This window comes from Vombatus ursinus, unplaced genomic scaffold, assembly GCF_900497805.2.
Source record: "Vombatus ursinus unplaced genomic scaffold, bare-nosed wombat genome assembly UNPS02014812.1, whole genome shotgun sequence".
NCBI lineage: Eukaryota > Metazoa > Chordata > Mammalia > Diprotodontia > Vombatidae > Vombatus > Vombatus ursinus.
This window is the reverse complement of record NW_020954590.1, coordinates 13,337,021-13,357,040: the sequence shown is the minus strand read 5'-3', so window position 1 is coordinate 13,357,040 and position 20,020 is coordinate 13,337,021. Positions and strand designations below refer to the sequence as shown.

Genomic DNA, 20,020 nt, shown 5'->3' with positions numbered 1-20,020 from the left:
TTGGTAGGCCCTCTAACAGGAGACCCCTGACAAGGAAAGTGAAATCATCTATTTGTTTCTGGAGCTGTAGAGGTAGACTAGCCTTAAGATGATTGTTTCATTAATGTGCCCTCTGCTTTCTGTGGCAATGTAATCTAAGGCTATGTTAGAAGCCCTGGGAGAGGCAGAAGAGAGAAGTTTTCTTATCCCTTTGAGAAAGAGTTATATGTTACAGAATTTCTTATGATCTCTGTTACAGATTCCTAAAAGATGTGTTCTGGGTCAGGTGCCCTCACATATTGTAGTTTCTAGCCTTTAAAGATGACTAAGTATGTTCCCAAGTGGTAATCTGGTTTTGAGTATTTAGAGTATTTCTAAGAGACTGACACTCAGACCAGGCCTTACTATCAATTAATTCTGACTTGGTACTCTAAAATTGTTCCAGTTTGGTCTGGGACCTTTGCTACTACTCTACCAAATGCTGGGACCTCCCTGGCATGACTTGGCATTAGGCTTGCCTACACAGTCATGTTTTGAACTTTATAAGCCTTACTTTGGAAAAATTTCTTTTTACATTATTATTCCGATTCCTTTACTAAAACCCTACTGTTATGCCTCTTCGTGGCAAGGGGATGGCTCTGGGTTTTCGAAGGTTATGTCTGGGATAGACAAAGCAGTATAGCAAATCCTATACCAAGCTGGAAAGTCTTCAATCAGTGAAAGACTATGTCTGATATCTAAGGATAAGCCTAACTAAATTCAGAGGGGTTCATTATCGTGTTGGTTGCAGGGCACTGCATTTTCTTTTGGGCCTAGTGCTGGAAGACCAAATTCTGAGTTGAAGAGAAATAATAGTTTGTGTTAGTGGAAGCAGTGTTCATACAGAATAAATTACAAATCTTTGAAGTGTTAAAGTAATACTTGGATTAGTTTAAGAATTTGCCTTCTATTTGGGGGAAATTTTTTTTAATTGTATAAAGTTGATGTCAAAGTTATATTTTAAATAAAATAATGCTGAATTGGTTTTTAGAAACCCATGTTTTGAGTAATTACCAGTTATTTGCTTAAAAATGCCTAGCAATAGCATGACTAGTATAGACTATCATTTTTAAAAGAAAAACCTTAGGACTTGTTTTGCCTATATCAAAACCTATGTGATGTGTCACACCCGGCGATGTATATATTTCTGGTATTTTGAAGGCTCCTGACTTGGCGGCCCAGTAGTGGAGAAACTGCTCCAGCATCTCCCTCTGCTGTGAGTGAAAAACAGTTGGTAAGTTTTATGACATAAAGTACAGCTATCAGTTATGATTTTTTGTTTCATTATGTGCCAAATCATAGCTTTATTTTATATTCTTACGTGTAGGATGTTTGCTCCCTCAAAGTGCAGAGCCACTGTGTGCTCTTATTCTCTTCTGTTGCTGAAGTGTCTGATCATAGCTGTGTCTGCTTCTCGGCCCATCTCTGTTTCTCTTCATTGTTCGTTCTCTCCTTTCACCAGAAGTACTAGCCTTTTGTAGATGATGTTCACTCTTCTCTTTCCCCACTCTGTCCATTCTGGTTGGGCACTCAAGAGGCCTCTTCTTCATTCACTGTGTGACACTTCTGGGGTGTGAGCACGGCCAGGGCAGGGCAGGGTCACTGCCTTCAGAACTGTTGTCAGCATTGGACAGCAGAAGAAACATTAGAGCGGGTAGCCTGTGTTTGAATCCTGATTCTTTTAACTTTTGGAACGTTGAACAAATCATTCCCCTCTCTGAACCTTAGTTTCCTCATTTATAAAATCAACGTAAGGACCTTTCCATCTCTAAGTCCTGTAATTCAGTTAGCCAAAGGGCATAAGGATATGCAAGGGTGTGTATGTGTGTGATTTCAAATAGTTATTCTAAAGCAAACAGAAAAAATAAATCTCTCCCTCTCGTTAAAAAAAAAAAACTATACAGAAGTTACACTCTAACAACGGTATATTATGAGAATATAAATCTTTGTTTATCCTAATTGATTTTAATTTCTCCTATGAAAATACTTTTAAAATCAAGAAATCAATTATCACTTACCTGCTATGCACTTATTAATATTAGGCTGCAGAGTTACACTCTAGATAGTGTTGGACTTGGAGTTCAAGTCAGGCCACAAACACAAGCTGTGTGACACTGTGTAAGTCCCTTAACTGCTCTGGGCCTCACGGTGATGATAATAATAGCATATACTTCCCAGGAAAAAAAGAGTTAATAATTACAAAGCCCATTGCAAACTTTAAAGTGCTACATAGAAGTGCTACCTATCATTGTTGTCTTTGTTGTTAATTATTATCATTACTGTTACAGTGCCAGCTACTATATTAGGCACTGGAAATAGGAATACAAAAAATAAAACAATACCAGTTTGGATTGGATTAATTAACCTAGTTGTTTCTTATATGGTTCTAAAAGAATAGAAATTTATGGGTGTGTAGGGAGAGCTTAAATACTCATTTCATTTTGTAATGATTGTTTCTACATGGGTTTTCAAGATTTTAAATTTTAATTGGAAAGGTAGATTTTTAGCCATTACTGTAAATTATATACCTAAGCCTTTAATCAACAAGCTTCATTAAGTTGCTGTTGTGGGTCAGGCACTGTGCCAGCTTCTGGGGATCCGAATACAAAGAATGAAATAATCCCTATTTGGATTAGATAAATTAACCTAAACAAGCCTGAATACATAGTTCTAAAATAATAGAAGTGTATTGGTATAAAGATAACTGCATACTTTTTCGTTTTATAATGGTTGTTTCTGTAAGAGTTCTAGGATTTAAACTTTCATCCAAAAGGTAAAATTTTAGACCATTACAGTAAACTACCAACCTAATTATTCAGCTATTCATCAATCAACAAGCATTTTATTAAGCTTCTGCTATGTGCCAAGCACTGTGCTAGCTAGCGATATGAGAATGAAAAAGTCTTTGCCTTCAAGGACTTTACATTCTATTGGGGATAAACAACACACCACATGTAAGTTTAAGAATGGTGTTCAGTTGAATCAATTTTGAATGAATCATTTTGCCTCTTTTAAAATAACTAACAAAATGCTCTAGTCCTAATATCTTTGTTGAATGAGAACATCCCTGTTGAATCAAACAGTCAATTAAGAGCATTGTACTAAGAGCAAACAATGAGCAAATTAATCCAGTTTGGAAAGAATACAAAACTTCCAACCGTTGAATGAAAGGGAATGAAATGGTGGCTATACAGAAAGTATATTGGGATTGGCTGAAGAGACTCAGTCATGTCTTATGGGTTTTGGATGAAAGGACAAGCCAGCTCTCAATGTGGCCCCCATGTGCCTGACCATGGAATAAAATCTATTTCAGCCACGCCTCTGAAAGGGAAACAGTTAGGGGTGAGGGAAGAGAGAGGAGACTCCATTTCTTCATCCCTCTTAAGGCTGCAATTGAATTTTCTCTCCCAGGGCCTCATCCATTCCACCAAGTGCCTTCCTCGCCCTCCTGTGCCCATTCTCTTCAGTTTCCTTTTATTTGTTGTCTTTTCCCATTAGAATTAAGTCCTTTGAGGGCAAGGGCTGTCTTTTTTTCTGCTTGTATTTGTGTCCCCAGGGCTTAGCACAGGGCCTGACATAATAGTAATCACTTAACAGTGGATGGAAATTAGCTTGAGAAATGAGAAGTGGTGCTCTTTTCCAAATGCCAAGATCTTCAGATTTAGTATCGGACTTTTTTTTCTGGCCAGGACTCTTTGACTTGGCCTCAAGAATCTTCCATCTCTCTGATCATAACGGACCCAGCCCAGCTGGTGAGCCATGGTGTGAGGACTTACAAAACTGCCCCTTTCCTGCCACTCCTACTAACAGAGGAGAGGTTTGTCATTATTATTTATTTTAGGAAAGAAAGGCCCATCACAGTCTTATGCATTCGTTTTATAAGTAATTCTTTACCAATTAATTTGTTTGATTTTTTTTCTCATTTGACACTTGTACATCCAAAACTAAGCTGTTTCATATTAAATGATTGTTTAATCATTATCATCATTTATAAAGTGCTTTAAGGTTTGCAAAGTGCTTTAACATATGTTATCTCATTTACTCTCATAACAACCCTCAGAGGTAGGTGCCATAATTAGTATCCTCATTTTATTGATGGGTAAATTGAAACAGACAGGCTAAATAACTGACTTGCCCAGTCTAGACCCAACTGATAAGGGTCTGAGGCTAGATTTGAACTCAGGTCTTTCTGACTCAAGACCCAGCACTGTATTCACTTCACCACCTGGCTCCCTCATATAGGCTCTTTCCTTTCTTTCCTGGCACGTTGATTATGTTCCTGCTTCTTGAAACCATTAGAGGAGTATCCTACGGCAGTAAAATGAGTCATTTTGCTAAATGTTAGTGTTTCTGATGGAAACCAAAGTAAAAATAAGAGCAAAAATAAAGAAGCTTTTGTACCAAAAGAGAAATTGAACAGGAAGTTTTTTGGAAGGACTTGAAGAATTTTCCCAAGAAATAATTAAATTTGGTTGAATTTAGTTCTGGATTCATATTAATACATTTCATTCAAATAGAAGATAATCTAAAAATTGTGCTAACTTGGGTTTAGAATGTTTTGTTTTGTTTTGTTTTGTTTTTTGAGCATCCTTTGTGGTGACATTGTTTTACTGCTTTATTGATGTTACAAGTGTCACCTATTCCCTGAGCACCGAGCAAATGATGGCTCAAGACAACCAAATAAACTGGGAATTGGGTAATGAGAAAAGATACCACAGATAGGAATGTTTTTCTATAAGTAGTCTGTATCAAGTTGGCTGTTTTTTAAAAGTTGCTTTCTTAACAGACATAGAACTGACACTTGTGTTATCCTAAACCAGAATCAGAGTGGGGCCTGGATACTCAACAGAGGGATTAACAAATGTCTGTATGCTAAAAAGCCATAAGAACAGTGAAATAACTCCCATGCCACAGATTTTATATGCCACTCACAAAAAATAATCTTGTCTGTGAACATTTTTCAGTGCCCTTGAATGAACTTTTTATTTTATTTAGGATACAATATCACAGAAATCAGTAGATATACATGATTCTCTCCAACCAAGATCTGTAGACAACAGATACCAGACACAGTCCCCTGTGGGGTCTGTTGTGAATGAGGAAGCCAACAAAACAAAGCTGTCAGCAAGTAAGTTATTTCTTAATTTTTTTTTTTTTGTGAGGCAGTTCGAGTTAGGTGACTTGCCCAGAGTCCCACAGCTAGTGTTATGTGTCTGAGGCTGGATTTGACCTCAGGTCCTCCTGATTCCAGGGCCAGTGCTCTATCCACTGTGCCACATAGCTGCCCCTATTTCTTAAATTTAAAAGTGTCATCCTGTCACATGTAAAAATTAATAAACAGTATGGGTTAAGAAAGTAAAATTTTTCTTAAATAGAATAAAATTTTATTTGTTAGTGGTTCTAATCTAATATGCTGTTTGACATGAAATTTTAGTACTTGTCTTACTGTTCATTCAAATGAGCAAATATCTGTTGAATCATTAGAGGCAACACGACAGAATAGATAGAGCTCTGGACCTGGAATTAGGAAGTCCTGAGTTCAAATCCCATCTCAAATACGTATTAGCTTTGTGACTCTGGACAAGTCAGTCAGCTGCTCTGTGCCTCAGTTTCCTCATCTATAAAATGAAGGGGTTGGACTGAGTGGCCCCTAAGTTCCTTCCATCTCCACGATTATGATCTCATGAATTGCTCCAACATGCAACATGTTGTGCAACATGAGAAGTAGGGATTTCGTAAAATGTTTCGTTTATGGTTTAGCACCCAGAGCTAAACACAGTACTCCACATATTGTCTGACCGGGGCTAACTATAACAGGACTACTATCCCTGAGTCTTAGACCTTGCATTTTTCTTCATAAAGGTCAAAATCTCATTGGCTTTTTTGGCTGCCGTGGCCCATTGTTAATTTGTATTGAATTTGTAGTCCACTAACACCTCATATTCTCTCCCACCTCTCAAATCTTTTTCACGTGAACTACCACTGCTAGGTGAGTCTTCTCCCTTCTACTAGTAAAGGTGATTTTTTTTAAATACAAGTATAAAACTTTGTGTTTATCCCTATTACATTCAGCTCAGTTTTCCCAGCCTTTCATGATCTTTTTGGTTCCTGTTTTCTGATGTGTTCATGATCCCTTATGTCTTTATGGCACATCATAAAATCTGAGTGCTGATCCGTAGTTCAACTTATCCATGCCAAGAGAAGTCCTGTTCCCTATTCTGCTCCCCTCCTTGACTGAGTCAAATTTTGTTTCCCTAAGTGTTCTTCAACCTGACCTCCACTCTCACACAACCCTTTCCTTATTCCAAAGTTCCTTTTGATTTTTCAGTTATCTCTGACACCTCTTCAGTCCTTGGTTTGGTAGCAGAGTATACTCTCACTTGGTAAAACCCATACCCTGACCCTTAGAGGAAATATTGTGCTGAGATATTTGCTAATTAGCATTGAAATACTAATTTCCTTAGTTTTATTGTAGGCCCTTCAAACTTACCTTTGACCCTCACTGTTTTAATAGCCTGTAACAATTAAATTACCCAAGTTCCTTCTTAAACTTGAGGAACTGGAATGCCTTTTTCTTTTTCTTTTTCTTTAATCACCATGTCCTCTTTTCTCTACCTTTTCTACTTACCCTGCAGAATCTCTCCTTTCTTGGTGTTTCTTTAGGAAAAGAAAGGCTTAGGAAATTATTGACACAGAAAAGGATCCAATAGGCCCATATGTGTGACCTGATGTGAATGTAGTTAAAAGCCTATGTCTGAGAGACAGTATGGCACAATGGACAGAGGAGTGTATTTGAAGTCAGAGAGCCTAAATCTTAACTTTTCTGTTTAATCCCTGTGTGATCGTGGGCAGTTCACTTAAGCTCTTGGTCATTGGGGAAGAAGGACAGTCTGATATTTTGTCCCTGTCCGCCTGTTTTTCCCCTCCAAGCCCCATCCTTTTAAGTTGCTTAATGCAAAAAAATTCATCGCTTGGAAACTCTTTTTCATGATGAATGTTCTTGAATTTAATTCAGCTGATCCTCAAGCAAGAGTTTGCATTCCACTAATGTAGCTTTTGAAAGTCCAAGAACACCTCATACCTATGATGAGACACAGCTGAGTGAGGTTTTAGAAGAGAGGTTTTTTTTTTTAAACTGATAATGGACTTCATATAATATTCTGTTAAGACTTAGTTATTTGATCATGTCATACATTCTTAGTTGGACTGTCTCCTATTATTAACTTTGTAAAATGATAATATATTTGTTCTTGGTCTGTCTAATTGTTCAGTCTCTTAAGTCCCACTTTAATAAATAATATGCAGTTTTTCTGTACTAGTCAGTACCACAGTGCTTCATTATTCCATGACCACATTCTTATGTCATAGCAAAGTTTTTCTTGTGTTTTTGTACTATGGAGGACTTTTTAAAGTATCTCAAAATAATTGTTTGTTTTCCTTTACAGAATTTCCAGAACAGAAATTGTTTGCTGCCCTATTGATTAAATGTGTTGTACAGTTAGAACTCATCCAGACTATAGACAACATTGTGTTTTTCCCAGCAACTAGTAAAAAAGAAGATGCAGAAAATCTTGCAGCAGCACAGGTAACTAGATTTATGAAAGCTTTCATCTTTACTTCCTTGCTGATATTTGAAAGAGGTGTTATCTAGATTCATGATGTTAATATGTAAATTTTGTTGGTCAACAAGCGTTTATTAAGCACTTACTAGTAGTGGCACTTGTTACTGCTACACTTATTACTGTGGCAAGCACTGTTCTAAGTGCTAAGGATACAAAGAAAAGCCAGAAAAGTCACAGCCATCAAGGAGCTCACATTCTGATGGGGGAGAGAGCATTGAAATAACTGTTTCATACAAAATATATACAGAGTAGATGAAACATAATCTCAGAAAGAAGGAAGGGGAGCTTGAAAAGGCCTCCTGCAAAAAAGTGGGATTTGAACTCAGTCTTGAAGATATTTTAAGAAATTATGATTAACTGTACAAACTGCTATTGCTGTACAGATATTTCCAAATCTTTTGAGCTCCCCCATCACAAACCACCTTTTGGACATCTTGAACTGGATGTACTGTAAAACTTGCAAAACTTTCACCCAGTCCCTTCTCCCCCCTTCTTCCCTACTTCCCTGGTACTGTTGAGGGGACCACTGGAATCACCCCAGTCACTTGGGCTTTCAATCAGTGTCATTCTCAAGTCCTCACTTGTACTTACTTCCCATATCCATTCTGTTGTCAATTTTCATCATTTCTACTTGGACACATCTCTCTTATAGGTCCCGTTCTCTTCACTCCCACAGCAAGTAGCCTACAGGTCCTCATCACCTCTCAGCCTGTGCTACTGCAGTAGCCTTCTGGTTGGTCTCCCTGCCTCAAGTTTCTCCACATTCAAATCTGTCCTTCACTCAGCTGCCAAAGTGATTTTCCTTAGGCACAGACCTGAGCATGTCACCCTACTTCCCCAATTCAGTAGACTCCCGTGGCTACCGAAATACCTCCAAGATAAATATAAAATGTTCTGTTATGCATTTAAAGCCATTCGTAGCCTTGGATCTTCCTGCCTTTCCAGTCATCTTAACACCTTACTCCCCTTCATGTAGTCTGTGATGCACCTACACTGACCTACTTGCTGTTCCTTGCACAGGACGTTCCTTATTCAGACTTGGTGCCTTTTCACTGATTGTCCTTCCATGCCTGGAACGGTCTCATTTCTTGCTGTGATTCTTTGCTTCTGTTTCTGATAGACCTGGACCTATACTTAAATGTAGACAGACACACACACACACACACACACACACACACACACACACACACACGACCTAGACTTAAATGTAGAGACACACACACATACACACTGATGCCTTTGCTCTGAGATTATCTCCCATCTAAGCTATTTACATCTTGTGTGTGCATATGTCATCTGTACTTTTGCTTTTCTTTGTATCTCCACTATTTAATAGTACCTAATACATAAATAAGTGCTTAATAGATGCTTATTGACTGATTGAGTAGTATATATACATTAAAAATTGAAGTCATATATATTTATATATGTGACTTCAATTTTCAAAAGGCTAAAATTTCTGCTGTAATGTTTAATTTTTTGTAAGTTAATTATTGGTTTTCAAAGTAGTAATCAAAGGACCTATTAAATTAATTTAAATTCTTTCCAGATATCTTTGACAGGTTCTAGGGATATTAAAACATATCATGTAGCTGTGAAAAGTAATTGTTTCTTCTCTATCAGTGTAAACCTTTTCTACCCAGGTCCCAGGATGCAGTGTGTGTGTTTGGGGAAAGGGGGCCAGAAAGTTTATGACAGGGCATTCTTCAGAGAATTTGTTTCTTGAAAGCAAAATTTACAAAGCAATAAAAGTGGTGTACGTTTTTAATCACTGAAATTATTGGCAAAAATTTTCTATATTTTGGAAAGTATTAAAAACAGTATGTGGTGAAGAATGAGTTTGAAATTTACTAATGAATTTTTTTATGTTTTTGTTATTATTTTGGTCTTTGAAAGAGAGATGCAGTGGACTTTGATGTTAGAGTTGATACTCAAGACCAAGGAATGTACCGCTTTTTAACTTCACAACAGCTTTTTAAGTTACTGGACTGTTTGTTAGAATCCCATAGATTTGCCAAGGCATTTAATTCAAACAATGAACAGAGAACTGCTCTCTGGAAAGCAGGTAGGTTCTTGAAGTTTTTTACAGTGATTTTGAAAGACTATGTCATTGTTTCTTATACTTGCTTCCATATTGATTTTAATGCTTTTACTGTATGTTTCTCTAGCATTAGCTAGAGCCCAGAAAAGTAATGAATTCATTTTCATGAATTCGTGAATTCACTCTACATTTTTTTCTTTTGATCCCTTAAACATGTATTTAAACACGTTTGTGAGTGTGCTGTTGTGCTGTATTGCTGTCAGTTCTTTGTTTCATTTGATAAAAAAAAAAAAAACCTTTAAAAAGCAACTTTTATGCTAATGAATTCAACTGACAGTTAATTGCTTTTCATTTTCTTCTTCATGTTTTGAGCACTGGATTTTGAGACAGAGTCAAGAGAAAAACTAGAAAGAGAAATACATTTGAGCATTTGGAGAGGGATATATCATGATAAAGTACTTACATTCTAAGGTCAAAATGGGTACACGATTTAGACACAAAGGGCAAAACTATAAGCAGATTAGGAGAGCAAGGAATAGCTTACTTGTCAGATCTGTGGAGAAGGGAAGAATTTATGACCAAACAAGAGATAGAGAACATTATGAAATGTAAAATGGATAATTTTGATTATATTAAATTAAAAAGTTTTTGCACAAACAAAGCCAATGCAACAAAGATTAGAAGGGAAACAGAAAGCTGGGAAACAATTTTTAGAGCCAATGTCTCTAATAAAGGCCTCATTTCTAAAATATATAGAGAACTGAGTCAAGTCTGTAAGAATACAAGTCATTCCCCAATTGATAAATGGTCAAAGGATATGAACAGACAGTTTTCAGAAGAAGAAATTAAAGCTGTCTATATATAGTCATATGAAAGAATGCTCTACATCACTATTGAGAGAAATGCAAACTAAAACAACTCTGAGGTACCACATTATACCTATCAGATTGGCTAACTTGACAAAATAGGAAAATGATAAATATTGGAGAAGATGTGGGAAAATTGGGACACTAATGCACTGTTGGTGGAGTTGTGAACTGATTCAACCATTCTGGAGGGCAATTTGGAACTACGCCCAAAGGGCTATAAAACTATGCATACCCTTTGACCCACCAATACCACTCCAAGGTTTGTATCCCAAAAAGATCATAAAAAAAGGGAAAAGGATCCACATGTACAAAAATATTCATAGCAGCTCTTTTTGTGGTAGCAAAGAATTGGAAATTGAGGGGATGCCCATCAATTGGGAAATGGCTGAACAAGTTGTGGTATATGGATGTAATGGAATACTGTTGTTCCATAAGAAATGGTGAGCAGGCAGACTTCAGAAATTCCTGGAAAGACTTGCATGCTGAGTGAAGTGAGGAGAACCAAGAGAACACTGTACACAGAAGCAGCCACATTGTGTGATGACTGACTTTTGTTCGCCTTAGCTCTTCTGAGCCATGCCAAGATCTGAGACATCTCCAAAAGAATGCTATCCACATCCAGAGAAAGAACTATGGAGTCTGAATGCAGATCGAAGCAGACTATTTTCACTTTCTTTTGTTGTTGTTATTTTTCTTTCTCATGGTTTTTCCCTTTTGCTCTGATTCTTCTTTCACAGCATGACTAATGTGGAAATATGTTCAATATGATCTTACATGTATAGGCTTATCAGATTGCATGCTGTCTTGGGGAGGGGGGAAATTTAGAACTCAAAATCTTATAAAAATGAGTGTTGAAAATGAAAAATAAGTAAATTTTGAAAAGAATGTAAAAAAAAGTACTTATATTCTAATTAGAGAACAGAATACAGTTATGACAGAGGGTGGTTTTTGTTCTGTTTTGATGGTCTTAAGTGAAAAGAAGAAGGGAATAGGGAATGTATTAGGAAAGAAAGGGAGAGAATTTGCTATATAATATAATCAAGATATGAGAAATGAGTATATAAAGATAGAGGAACAGGGGAAATGGGATTGTTCATCTGAACTTGTCTCAACTTATACACATGCACATAGATACACATATACCCACAAGAGTTTAGTATAGAAATACCTTCAACTCACCAGTGAAATAGATAAGGATATGTTGGGGGTCGGGAGGATTGAGGCAGGATAGGATCCGAGTCATTACAAAAAAATTAAAACTCCTAGGGATCAGATGGTGGATCTTGAAGGAAAGAGTAAAATTATGTGATGCTGGTGAACCAAGGGGAAGAAAAAAGAGCAGAGGAATGGAAACAGACTGGGGGTGTGTGTGTGTGAGACTAGTGTTAAGCATACTTCTGTCATCACCTTATTTGGAGAGAGGTAGGCATCAAAGGGGAAAAAACATATGAGGCCAGTATGGAGGGAAATACACAATTCAGTGATCATAATTGTGGATGAAGTAAACACCCATAAAATGGGAAAGGATATCAGAATAGATTAGAAAGCCAATTCTAACCATATTGTGTACAAGAAGCTCTTTAAAAATATGCCTATTTTCTCAATTGCCTTTTTTTGGTAGTAATAACTTCAGTAGTATGGTCTAACATTTTAGTGTCTTCGCCAGTTTAGTTGCTACTATATATGAAACACATCCACAACCACACATTGTTATGTGCACACACAGGAAATGCAAACAACTCTCAGTATGAAAAACATAATTAGGAAGGGAAATCTTCTGGCCTTACAAAATACAAATAATTTTTGTACTTTTTGCTATTTCTGTGAACCTAGTCTCTTTATAATGTGAATTCATTATAACAAGTTAACTATTTTTTGAAAATAATTTTTGTTCCTTCTGTATCACAGAAATCCTTTACTACTTAAGATCTATAAGTAAACCAAGCCAAGAAAGAATGAGTCTGTCTTCTTTTTAAAAGATGGTTTCCTTTTGAATAACATTTGCCCAGTGGAGGGGAGTTGGCACTAATTAGAATCATGTTATTTCTCTTATAGTTGTGTTAGTTGTATCCAATTCTTTGTAACTCCATTTGAGAGTGATTTGCCATTTCCTTCTGCAACTCATTTTACAGATGAGGAAACTGGGGCAAACAGGGTTAAGTGACTTGCCCAGGGTCACACAGCTACTGAGTGTCTGGAGCTGGATTTGACCTCAGGAAGATGAGTCTTCCTGACTCCAGGCCCAGCACTCTATCCACTGTGCCACCTAGCTGTTTTTCTTTTGTCTCCATTAAAAGTCCTTTGATGTGCTTTGGTAACACAAAGATGACGTAGAAACGTGAGCTGTGGGTGGTGCTTCTATTTGCAAAAGGCAATCAGGTAGGTCCTGGTGACAGATTGTGTCTCTTTCTCCAAAGGACCAGCTGAACTAAATTCAGAGAAGCTAATCCCAGGTTGGATTTTTCAGCCAGAGCTGAAACTCTCAAAAGACTTGTCTGTCAAGTCACATACAGTCCTCAGCCACTGCCCTCTATCTCCATAAATGTGCTTTTGTACTGACTGTTCCCCAGTAGCTGATGTGTTTCCCCCTGTTGACCTCTTCTCTACATTTTGGAATCCCTCATTCCTTTCCAGATTCAGCATAAATACCACCATCTGCATAGGGCCTCCTTTGTCCTCCCAAACTGCTCACAGCTTCTCTCCTCCAGTGGTGCCTCGTGTCTACTTTGTTACCTTCTGTATATGCCTACACGTGTGTCTTGCGTCTTCTCTTCCCCCTTTTTTAGAATGTCAGTCATTGAGAGCAAGGATTATTTCTCATTTTTCTTGGCATCCCCAGTGGCTAGCACAGTGCCTACTAAGTCAGTTCTGAATAATGCTTGTCCTAAGACTGGATCGATAAAAGGAATATCTATACTATTCAAACTATGCAACTTTTAAATAAATAACTTTGATGCCTTATTTTTCTGCCTCTCTCCTCCCATCCCCAGTTCTGCTTCCTAGCTGATGTTTATCTTAATCCAACAAATATTTGTTAATGGTCTATTTTGAGAGATGCTTTTTACCTTCTTGGAATGGTAAAGGATGTTCCTGGAAGCAGTCATAGTAAATTAATTCATACAGAAGTGGGAATGACCTGTGACCATCCTTGAGCCATTTGTTTTTTAAAAGTGGTTTGAAATTCTGTGGTAGAATTTCAGAAGGTAGCACAGAATAAAATGAAGGATGCCAGCAGGCCTGAAACCAAAGGGCCTTTTCATAAGAGCCTGTCTGCAAGAGATAACTCCTGCACATAGCTTTCTACTGCTCTCACTGCATTGGGGGGGCCGGTCAGTTGGTCGTTTTTTAGGACAGCTGAAAGCCACTTGTGCCTGTCTGTTCTCCTTCAGTCACAAAACTTGTTGGGCCTAAAGTCGCTCTGGACTTTGAAATGGACCTATAGAAACTAGTGAATGAAAATCTTTCTGTTAAAGTCAGTTGACACTTTACAATCTTTCCTTTCCTGCAGGTTTCAAAGGGAAATCTAAGCCCAATCTTCTCAAACAAGAGACCAGTAGTCTAGCATGTGGCTTACGAATTCTTTTCCGAATGTACATGGATGAGAGCCGAACCAGCGCTTGGGAAGAAGTTCAGCAGAGGCTGTTAAAGTAAGACACTGGTAGTAATTATGTGTCTTAATTCCTTAGAAATATAGCAAACATAAAAATCACTGAAAAATATCCAGTGATTACATTTTGTAATAATTTTCTCTCCATCTCCATAGGTTTAGTGTTGAAAATCTGCCTCTAACATGCATTTATGAAAAATCTTCAATTATTTTACTGCTTATCTTCAATAAGTTAAAAGTCTTTACTCAAAAATTTTAAATTCAGGCCAGATGTGAAAATTTTATCTTAAAACTGTTCTTGTTGCATTGGTTTTAATGTTTACTTGTAGAGAGAATTACCTCTTATTTAAATAAACCAAAGGGAATAGCAGATTTTAAAGTAAGAAACCCCCATGGAGTTCACTCAGAAGTTGCTTAATGAATTGCAATAACTCTGTATAACAGACTTTTTACTGTTTTTCATCCTGAACTGAAAAATTTTTAAGTTTAGCACTGACCCAGTATGGTAAGCACTTCAAGGTAAATTAGTGCTATTTCTCTAGGTTCCTATAGATTTTTTCCTTAAATTAAAAATAATTGATCAGGTTCTCTTACCTATTTGAACTCCTACATGTAGCAGCAAAGAATGATCTTATGGAAAATCAGCATCCAGGATAGGAAAGAGGAGAGACAGCCTTGCTCAAAATTTAGCTATCCAAGTAGGATTTATCGAAGGATATTCTTTACAGCTAACTGAGGACTTAGAAGGTGGAAAGCATAGAAAAGGGAGGTAGGATGCTCCAAGTTCTTATCAAGCATAAATCTGATCGGCAAGAGAAGAAGCAAGTCCAGAGATAGCCACTTAGTTTTCTTCTTGTGGACAGGAAAGGTCCCGTCTCTGATGTGGTAGGGACTTGCCCTCACTTTTCCTTGGTTAAATGGGGTGAGGAATAGGATTATAATGCTCATTTCTCTTATTCCTGCTCACGGTTCATTAAAAGGGGTACTGGAAGTCCACTATCTGTAATCCTGGGTAATATGGGCCTATTTCGGCCTATCTGGACTCAGGATTTTGGAGACAGAGGAGATCTTGACTAGATAGAGGGGTATAATGCAAAACAAAAAATAATTCAACATAATTAAAACCATATACGCATGCAAATAAAAATAAATGGTATGGACACAAGTATCTAGTCAGAAAACAAGCATGTTACTCCCTTGCTGAGTAAACTCCACTGACTCCATGTTTTATTACCTCTAGAATTAAATACAGATTCTCTTGTGCAGCATTAAAGCTCTTCCAAACCTGGTGCCAACCTACCTTTCCAGACTCCTGACATAGGATTCCTGTGTCCAGCCAAAGTGGTCACCTTGCTGTTTCTCCCGTGTCACACTGGTCCCCTCCCTTTGCATTGGGGGTCCCTCATTGCTCACAGTTGGAATGCCCATCTCCTCACTGCTACCTGGTAGATCTTTCAAAGGTCAACTCCAAAGGCCACTTCTCCATGAAACCTGAGATGAGCAATCTCCTCACCTTCGGGGGCCCTCCCTTGCCCAAAAAATGACTGCATTGATTTTATCAATACTTCTACCTAGTGCCTAGCACAATACTTGGCATATGGTAGATGTTTAATAAATGCTTGTTGATTGTCAGATCTTTAGGATTCCATGGAAATTGACTATAAATTGTTCAGCTAAACTGCTCTCCTTGTTTAAAATTAATTCATTGATTGATTTAAAAAACAAAAAACAAACTGCTCTCCTTACCTTCAGTTTCAATATCCTGTTTTTTTTTAAACTGCAATTTCACTGCTGTCAGGAGCTCCCTTTCAGGAACTTAAGTCTGCCAGAGCAGATCAGCATCTTCTAATTTATAATCTTGGAGAGTTGACCTGGGCTTTGAAAGTATAAATGACTTGTCCAGGCTCATGAAGCCAGTTATGTGTCAGAGGCAAAGTTTGAACTCGTCGGTTACTCAATAAGCATTTATTGAGTACATTCTGTATGGTAGACACTGCTTTCCTGGCTATGAGGCCCACATTGATTTTTCTTTACTCCTTCTCTCTTCTGTCTCTCCCTCTCTCCCCCATCTCTTCTCCTTTCCCTGGTTTCATATTCAATTCTACAACAAGCATTTATGACGCTTACAATCTATTGCGGGTGTGTGTGTGTGTGTGTGTGGTGTATTCTTTACGTAAATTATGCCTTCTCTTTTTGTAGTGTCTGCAGTGAAGCACTAAGTTATTTCCTAACCCTTACATCAGAAAGTCATCGAGAAGCCTGGACTAATTTACTGCTTTTGTTCCTTACTAAGGTTCTAAAGATAAGTGACAATAGGGTAAGTATTAGATGTAGTATGTTTCTTTTGTGCTGTTCTTACCAGTATTTGGTTCTGGTTTTGATTATGGAAATTGATAATATTGTGAATTTGAGGAAGAAATTCTGTGGGCTTGTTGCTATTCAATATATAATATATAATCAGATTTCATGGAGTTTTATCATGAGTTTATACCAAAACAGAAAATCATTTGTAAGCTATATCAGGGAAGGAAATAGGTTTGTTTGAAAGTAGCAGGCAGTCAATGATTTTCCATTTAAATCAAGGGTTAACTTTGATGTCGTTTATACCCAGTGCTCTGGGCACCTCTCTCAGGACTATAATTTGTGAGTTGCCTAAAAGGCAGAGGAATTTTGTTGGACAAAAAACCCCAAAAAAGAAAAACAACCTATGTTGTCATTGTACATTCAGTAAATTCTTCAACTCTCACCTAGATTCATCAGTCCTTAAAATCTTTAGTTTTGCAAATACATTTATAAGTCTATTTGAATCCTAGCAATGCTAAATATTAAAATCCTTTTTCCCCCAGTTTAAAGCTCATGCATCATTCTACTACCCTCTCTTGTGTGAAATTATGCAATTTGACCTGATTCCTGAACTTCGAGCTGTTCTCCGGAGGTTTTTTCTTCGTATTGGAGTAGTTTTTCAGATATCACAACCACCTGAACAAGAGCTTGGAACAAGCAAGCAATGATGGTAACAATATTACTCTGTTAGAGTTTATATCCTTCAGCTCTTTAAAAGGACCATGGAGCTAAGGTTTCCAGTTTGGAAAATGCCTTCTTTGTATGGCAGCATGTTTCTATGGTTTGATGGTACAGGCGTGTAGAACTGTAACTCAGACTTGCAACAAACACTCCATCTAATCCTTTTCAGTTATCTGATGGATTATCTGATTGTCTTGTTGGGCTCATGTTGAGCTTAGAGCCTGTTTTCAGCACAGTGTGTCAGTATGTGCTATGATACCCTCCTTTGTTCTAGACAGCAGGATAGCCACAAGTGTTTATGGCAAGTATGAAGAGTAAAATTTACCCAAAGAACTAACTGTATATGTAAAGGCTTGAACTTCTGCAAGAAGTACAACTCAGGAGAGCTGTATTTTGAAGGATAAAATGTTTATAATTGGGGGGAAAAGAGAAAATTATTGTTCACGGTAAAAGATATTTAGCAACTATGGTATTCTTATTCTGAAGATTTTTGCACACTCAGACTACCTGAGATACTGGTAATCATCCTTCTGTGAAAAAAAAATGTACAGAGATGCAGGTCTGTAATATAAAACCTTAAACATTATATAGTTATTCCTGCATTAGTTTATTTTATTTCTTTATTTTCTTATTCATTTGCTAAAGACCCATAATATTTTGTTTATCAGATGCACTAGAAGTTTGGGTTGATATTTGTTTTGTTTTTGTTTTGTGGGATCTTTTTTTTTTTCCCAGTGCAGTGAAAATTTGGGGGGGGGGGGGAGGGGAATTATAGCCCAGAAGCTACCATTGCTGACTCTTATTGAAAACAGAGGTAGAATAATATCACTACTGACATAACTACCTGTAACATACTTGTGTTAGGGCTTTTAAACATGAGCCATTAAAATATGATCCTTCAAGGACTGGAACTTGAATCACTGAAAAAACAAGTCTAGGGTTGTGTCTGCTGTCACAATTTTTTTTCTTTTGTTTTTTTTGGGGGGGGTATTGATGTAGATTTCACTCTATGTACAGAATTTAATGTTGAATATATTAAAGTAACAAATCTGGCATGGTTTGAGTGAGGATGGTTAGATTTATTGGAAATGTATTCATACTGTGAATTGTGCTCTGATGGCTTAAAAAAGACAAGATTGTCAAGCATTCCGTATTAACAGTGGATGTAGAAAATTTTTTCAGATGGATAAAATGTATATGGTACAGATATGTAAAGTTTTTTATGTAAAAATTCTGTACAACTTTCTGTACAATATTGGTTCTCATCTGGCATATTCTAATCAGGTTATAGGTCAATAAAGTTTTTGAATTCTTTCATCAGTGCAATCAAAACCAGTGTAATCTACAGAAACTTGTTTCATTGACTCTGATTTTTAACTGAATATCAAGAACTATAAAATAGTTATTTTAAGTGCCAGTTCAAAACACATTTTATTTGCTCTATTGATACTTTGGGTATCCTCCCGCATACTCCTGCCTTCACCACATTGTGCCTCCTGAAGGCTTAAACTCAGCAAACTAAAGATAGTCATAACTGTTTTTACCTCTTTTGTGTATGAGCAACTGAGAACCCAGAGTAAGGCTGACAGACAGCCTACCAGAGACTTGGTAATATATCAGTAATGCAATCACCTCCTCACATGGTGCTTTTCCTTCAGGGTTCAAGTGTTAGAGACATTCTCAATTATATTTCTTTGTAGGAGCTCAATAAATATTTGTTGAACAAATAAATAAATGTGTAAAATGGGTTTGTTCAAGTTGTTCAAAACAAAGTTGGACAAAGAACTGCAGGACTTCCACCTTCTTATCTCTGATGCCATGTCTTTATAAAATGCAATAGAGGATGGTCTTTCTAGTGCTGTCCCTCCTCCTCCAAGGAAAACTTAAATATCCTTTTTTTTTTTGAAGTGCTCCAGTGTTACCATGAATCCGAGGTGAGGTATTTAGTCACTTGGTTATTTGAAATGGATTCCAAAGGCCACATATCCCAAATAAAAGGTCCTTTGCAAGCTTCAGAATTCTAATTTAGAAGACTTTCATGAAACCAGGATTTAGATGTAGAGGAGATGAATTTATGCTTACACGAAACCGTTAGATGACAGAATTCCTTTTCCTCTTCTGTCACGATAGGATATTGCTTTGAGGATACTTTGTTTAAACTGACAATGTCTGTTAGAGAGACCTTCTGGACCTAGTACTACTTACTACCACCTTATCTTCTAGATGGTGCATGTGTCTTGTGGTGGATACAAAAGGATTAGGATATAGTCTTTTCTTCCAATCAATCGTGGCCCTTGCTCAGAAAGCACAGAATGGTTATGAGGATGGCTTATACTGGCATTCTCAATAATATATTTAACAAAGTCAGAGAAGCATTATGTCACCTCCTATTTTAAATTATAGTTTGCTGTTGTCAGTCGATCAATTCATTGCCAACGTTCAAAAATTTAACCAGAAAAATAGTTGTGGATACAATAAGAACTGGTTGTCAAATGGTTTTTCTGGGGCGTGACCCAAAGAGGATGGAATACAATGGGACGCCAAATCCAAGTTCGATTTGTCTCATATTGATGAAACAGAAATAGACAATCAACTTAAAGCAACAGTTTGAACACCTAATTTCATAGCACCCTAGATAGTTTCTAGTTGTTTCAATTTTGAAAACTAACTACACACCACTTTCTTTTCAACTCAAAATCCTAGGATCTCATTAGAATAATTGGCTAGTTTACTGCAAGGATTATAATTTTTAATTATAAAATTACATTTTCTACAGAACACCACTGATAATAAAATAAAACTTTATTTCCATTAACAAGTAGTTAAATCATACCATAAA

At 37.1% G+C, this 20,020-nt stretch overlaps 1 protein-coding gene across 1 annotated transcript in view; it reads left to right on the top strand.

The window, feature by feature from the left end:
* LOC114053879 (brefeldin A-inhibited guanine nucleotide-exchange protein 1) overlaps positions 1-17,904 on the top strand; it is a 152,101-nt gene extending 134,197 nt beyond the window's left edge. Inside the window, exons 33-39 of the mRNA XM_027876986.1 lie at positions 1,180-1,252; positions 5,014-5,146; positions 7,464-7,603; positions 9,537-9,705; positions 14,059-14,197; positions 16,357-16,474; positions 17,004-17,904. Coding sequence (XP_027732787.1) covers positions 1,180-1,252; positions 5,014-5,146; positions 7,464-7,603; positions 9,537-9,705; positions 14,059-14,197; positions 16,357-16,474; positions 17,004-17,168 — 937 coding nt within the window. The 3' untranslated portion in view covers positions 17,169-17,904. The remainder of the gene's footprint in view (positions 1-1,179; positions 1,253-5,013; positions 5,147-7,463; positions 7,604-9,536; positions 9,706-14,058; positions 14,198-16,356; positions 16,475-17,003) is intronic.
* Positions 17,905-20,020: the final 2,116 nt, after the last annotated feature.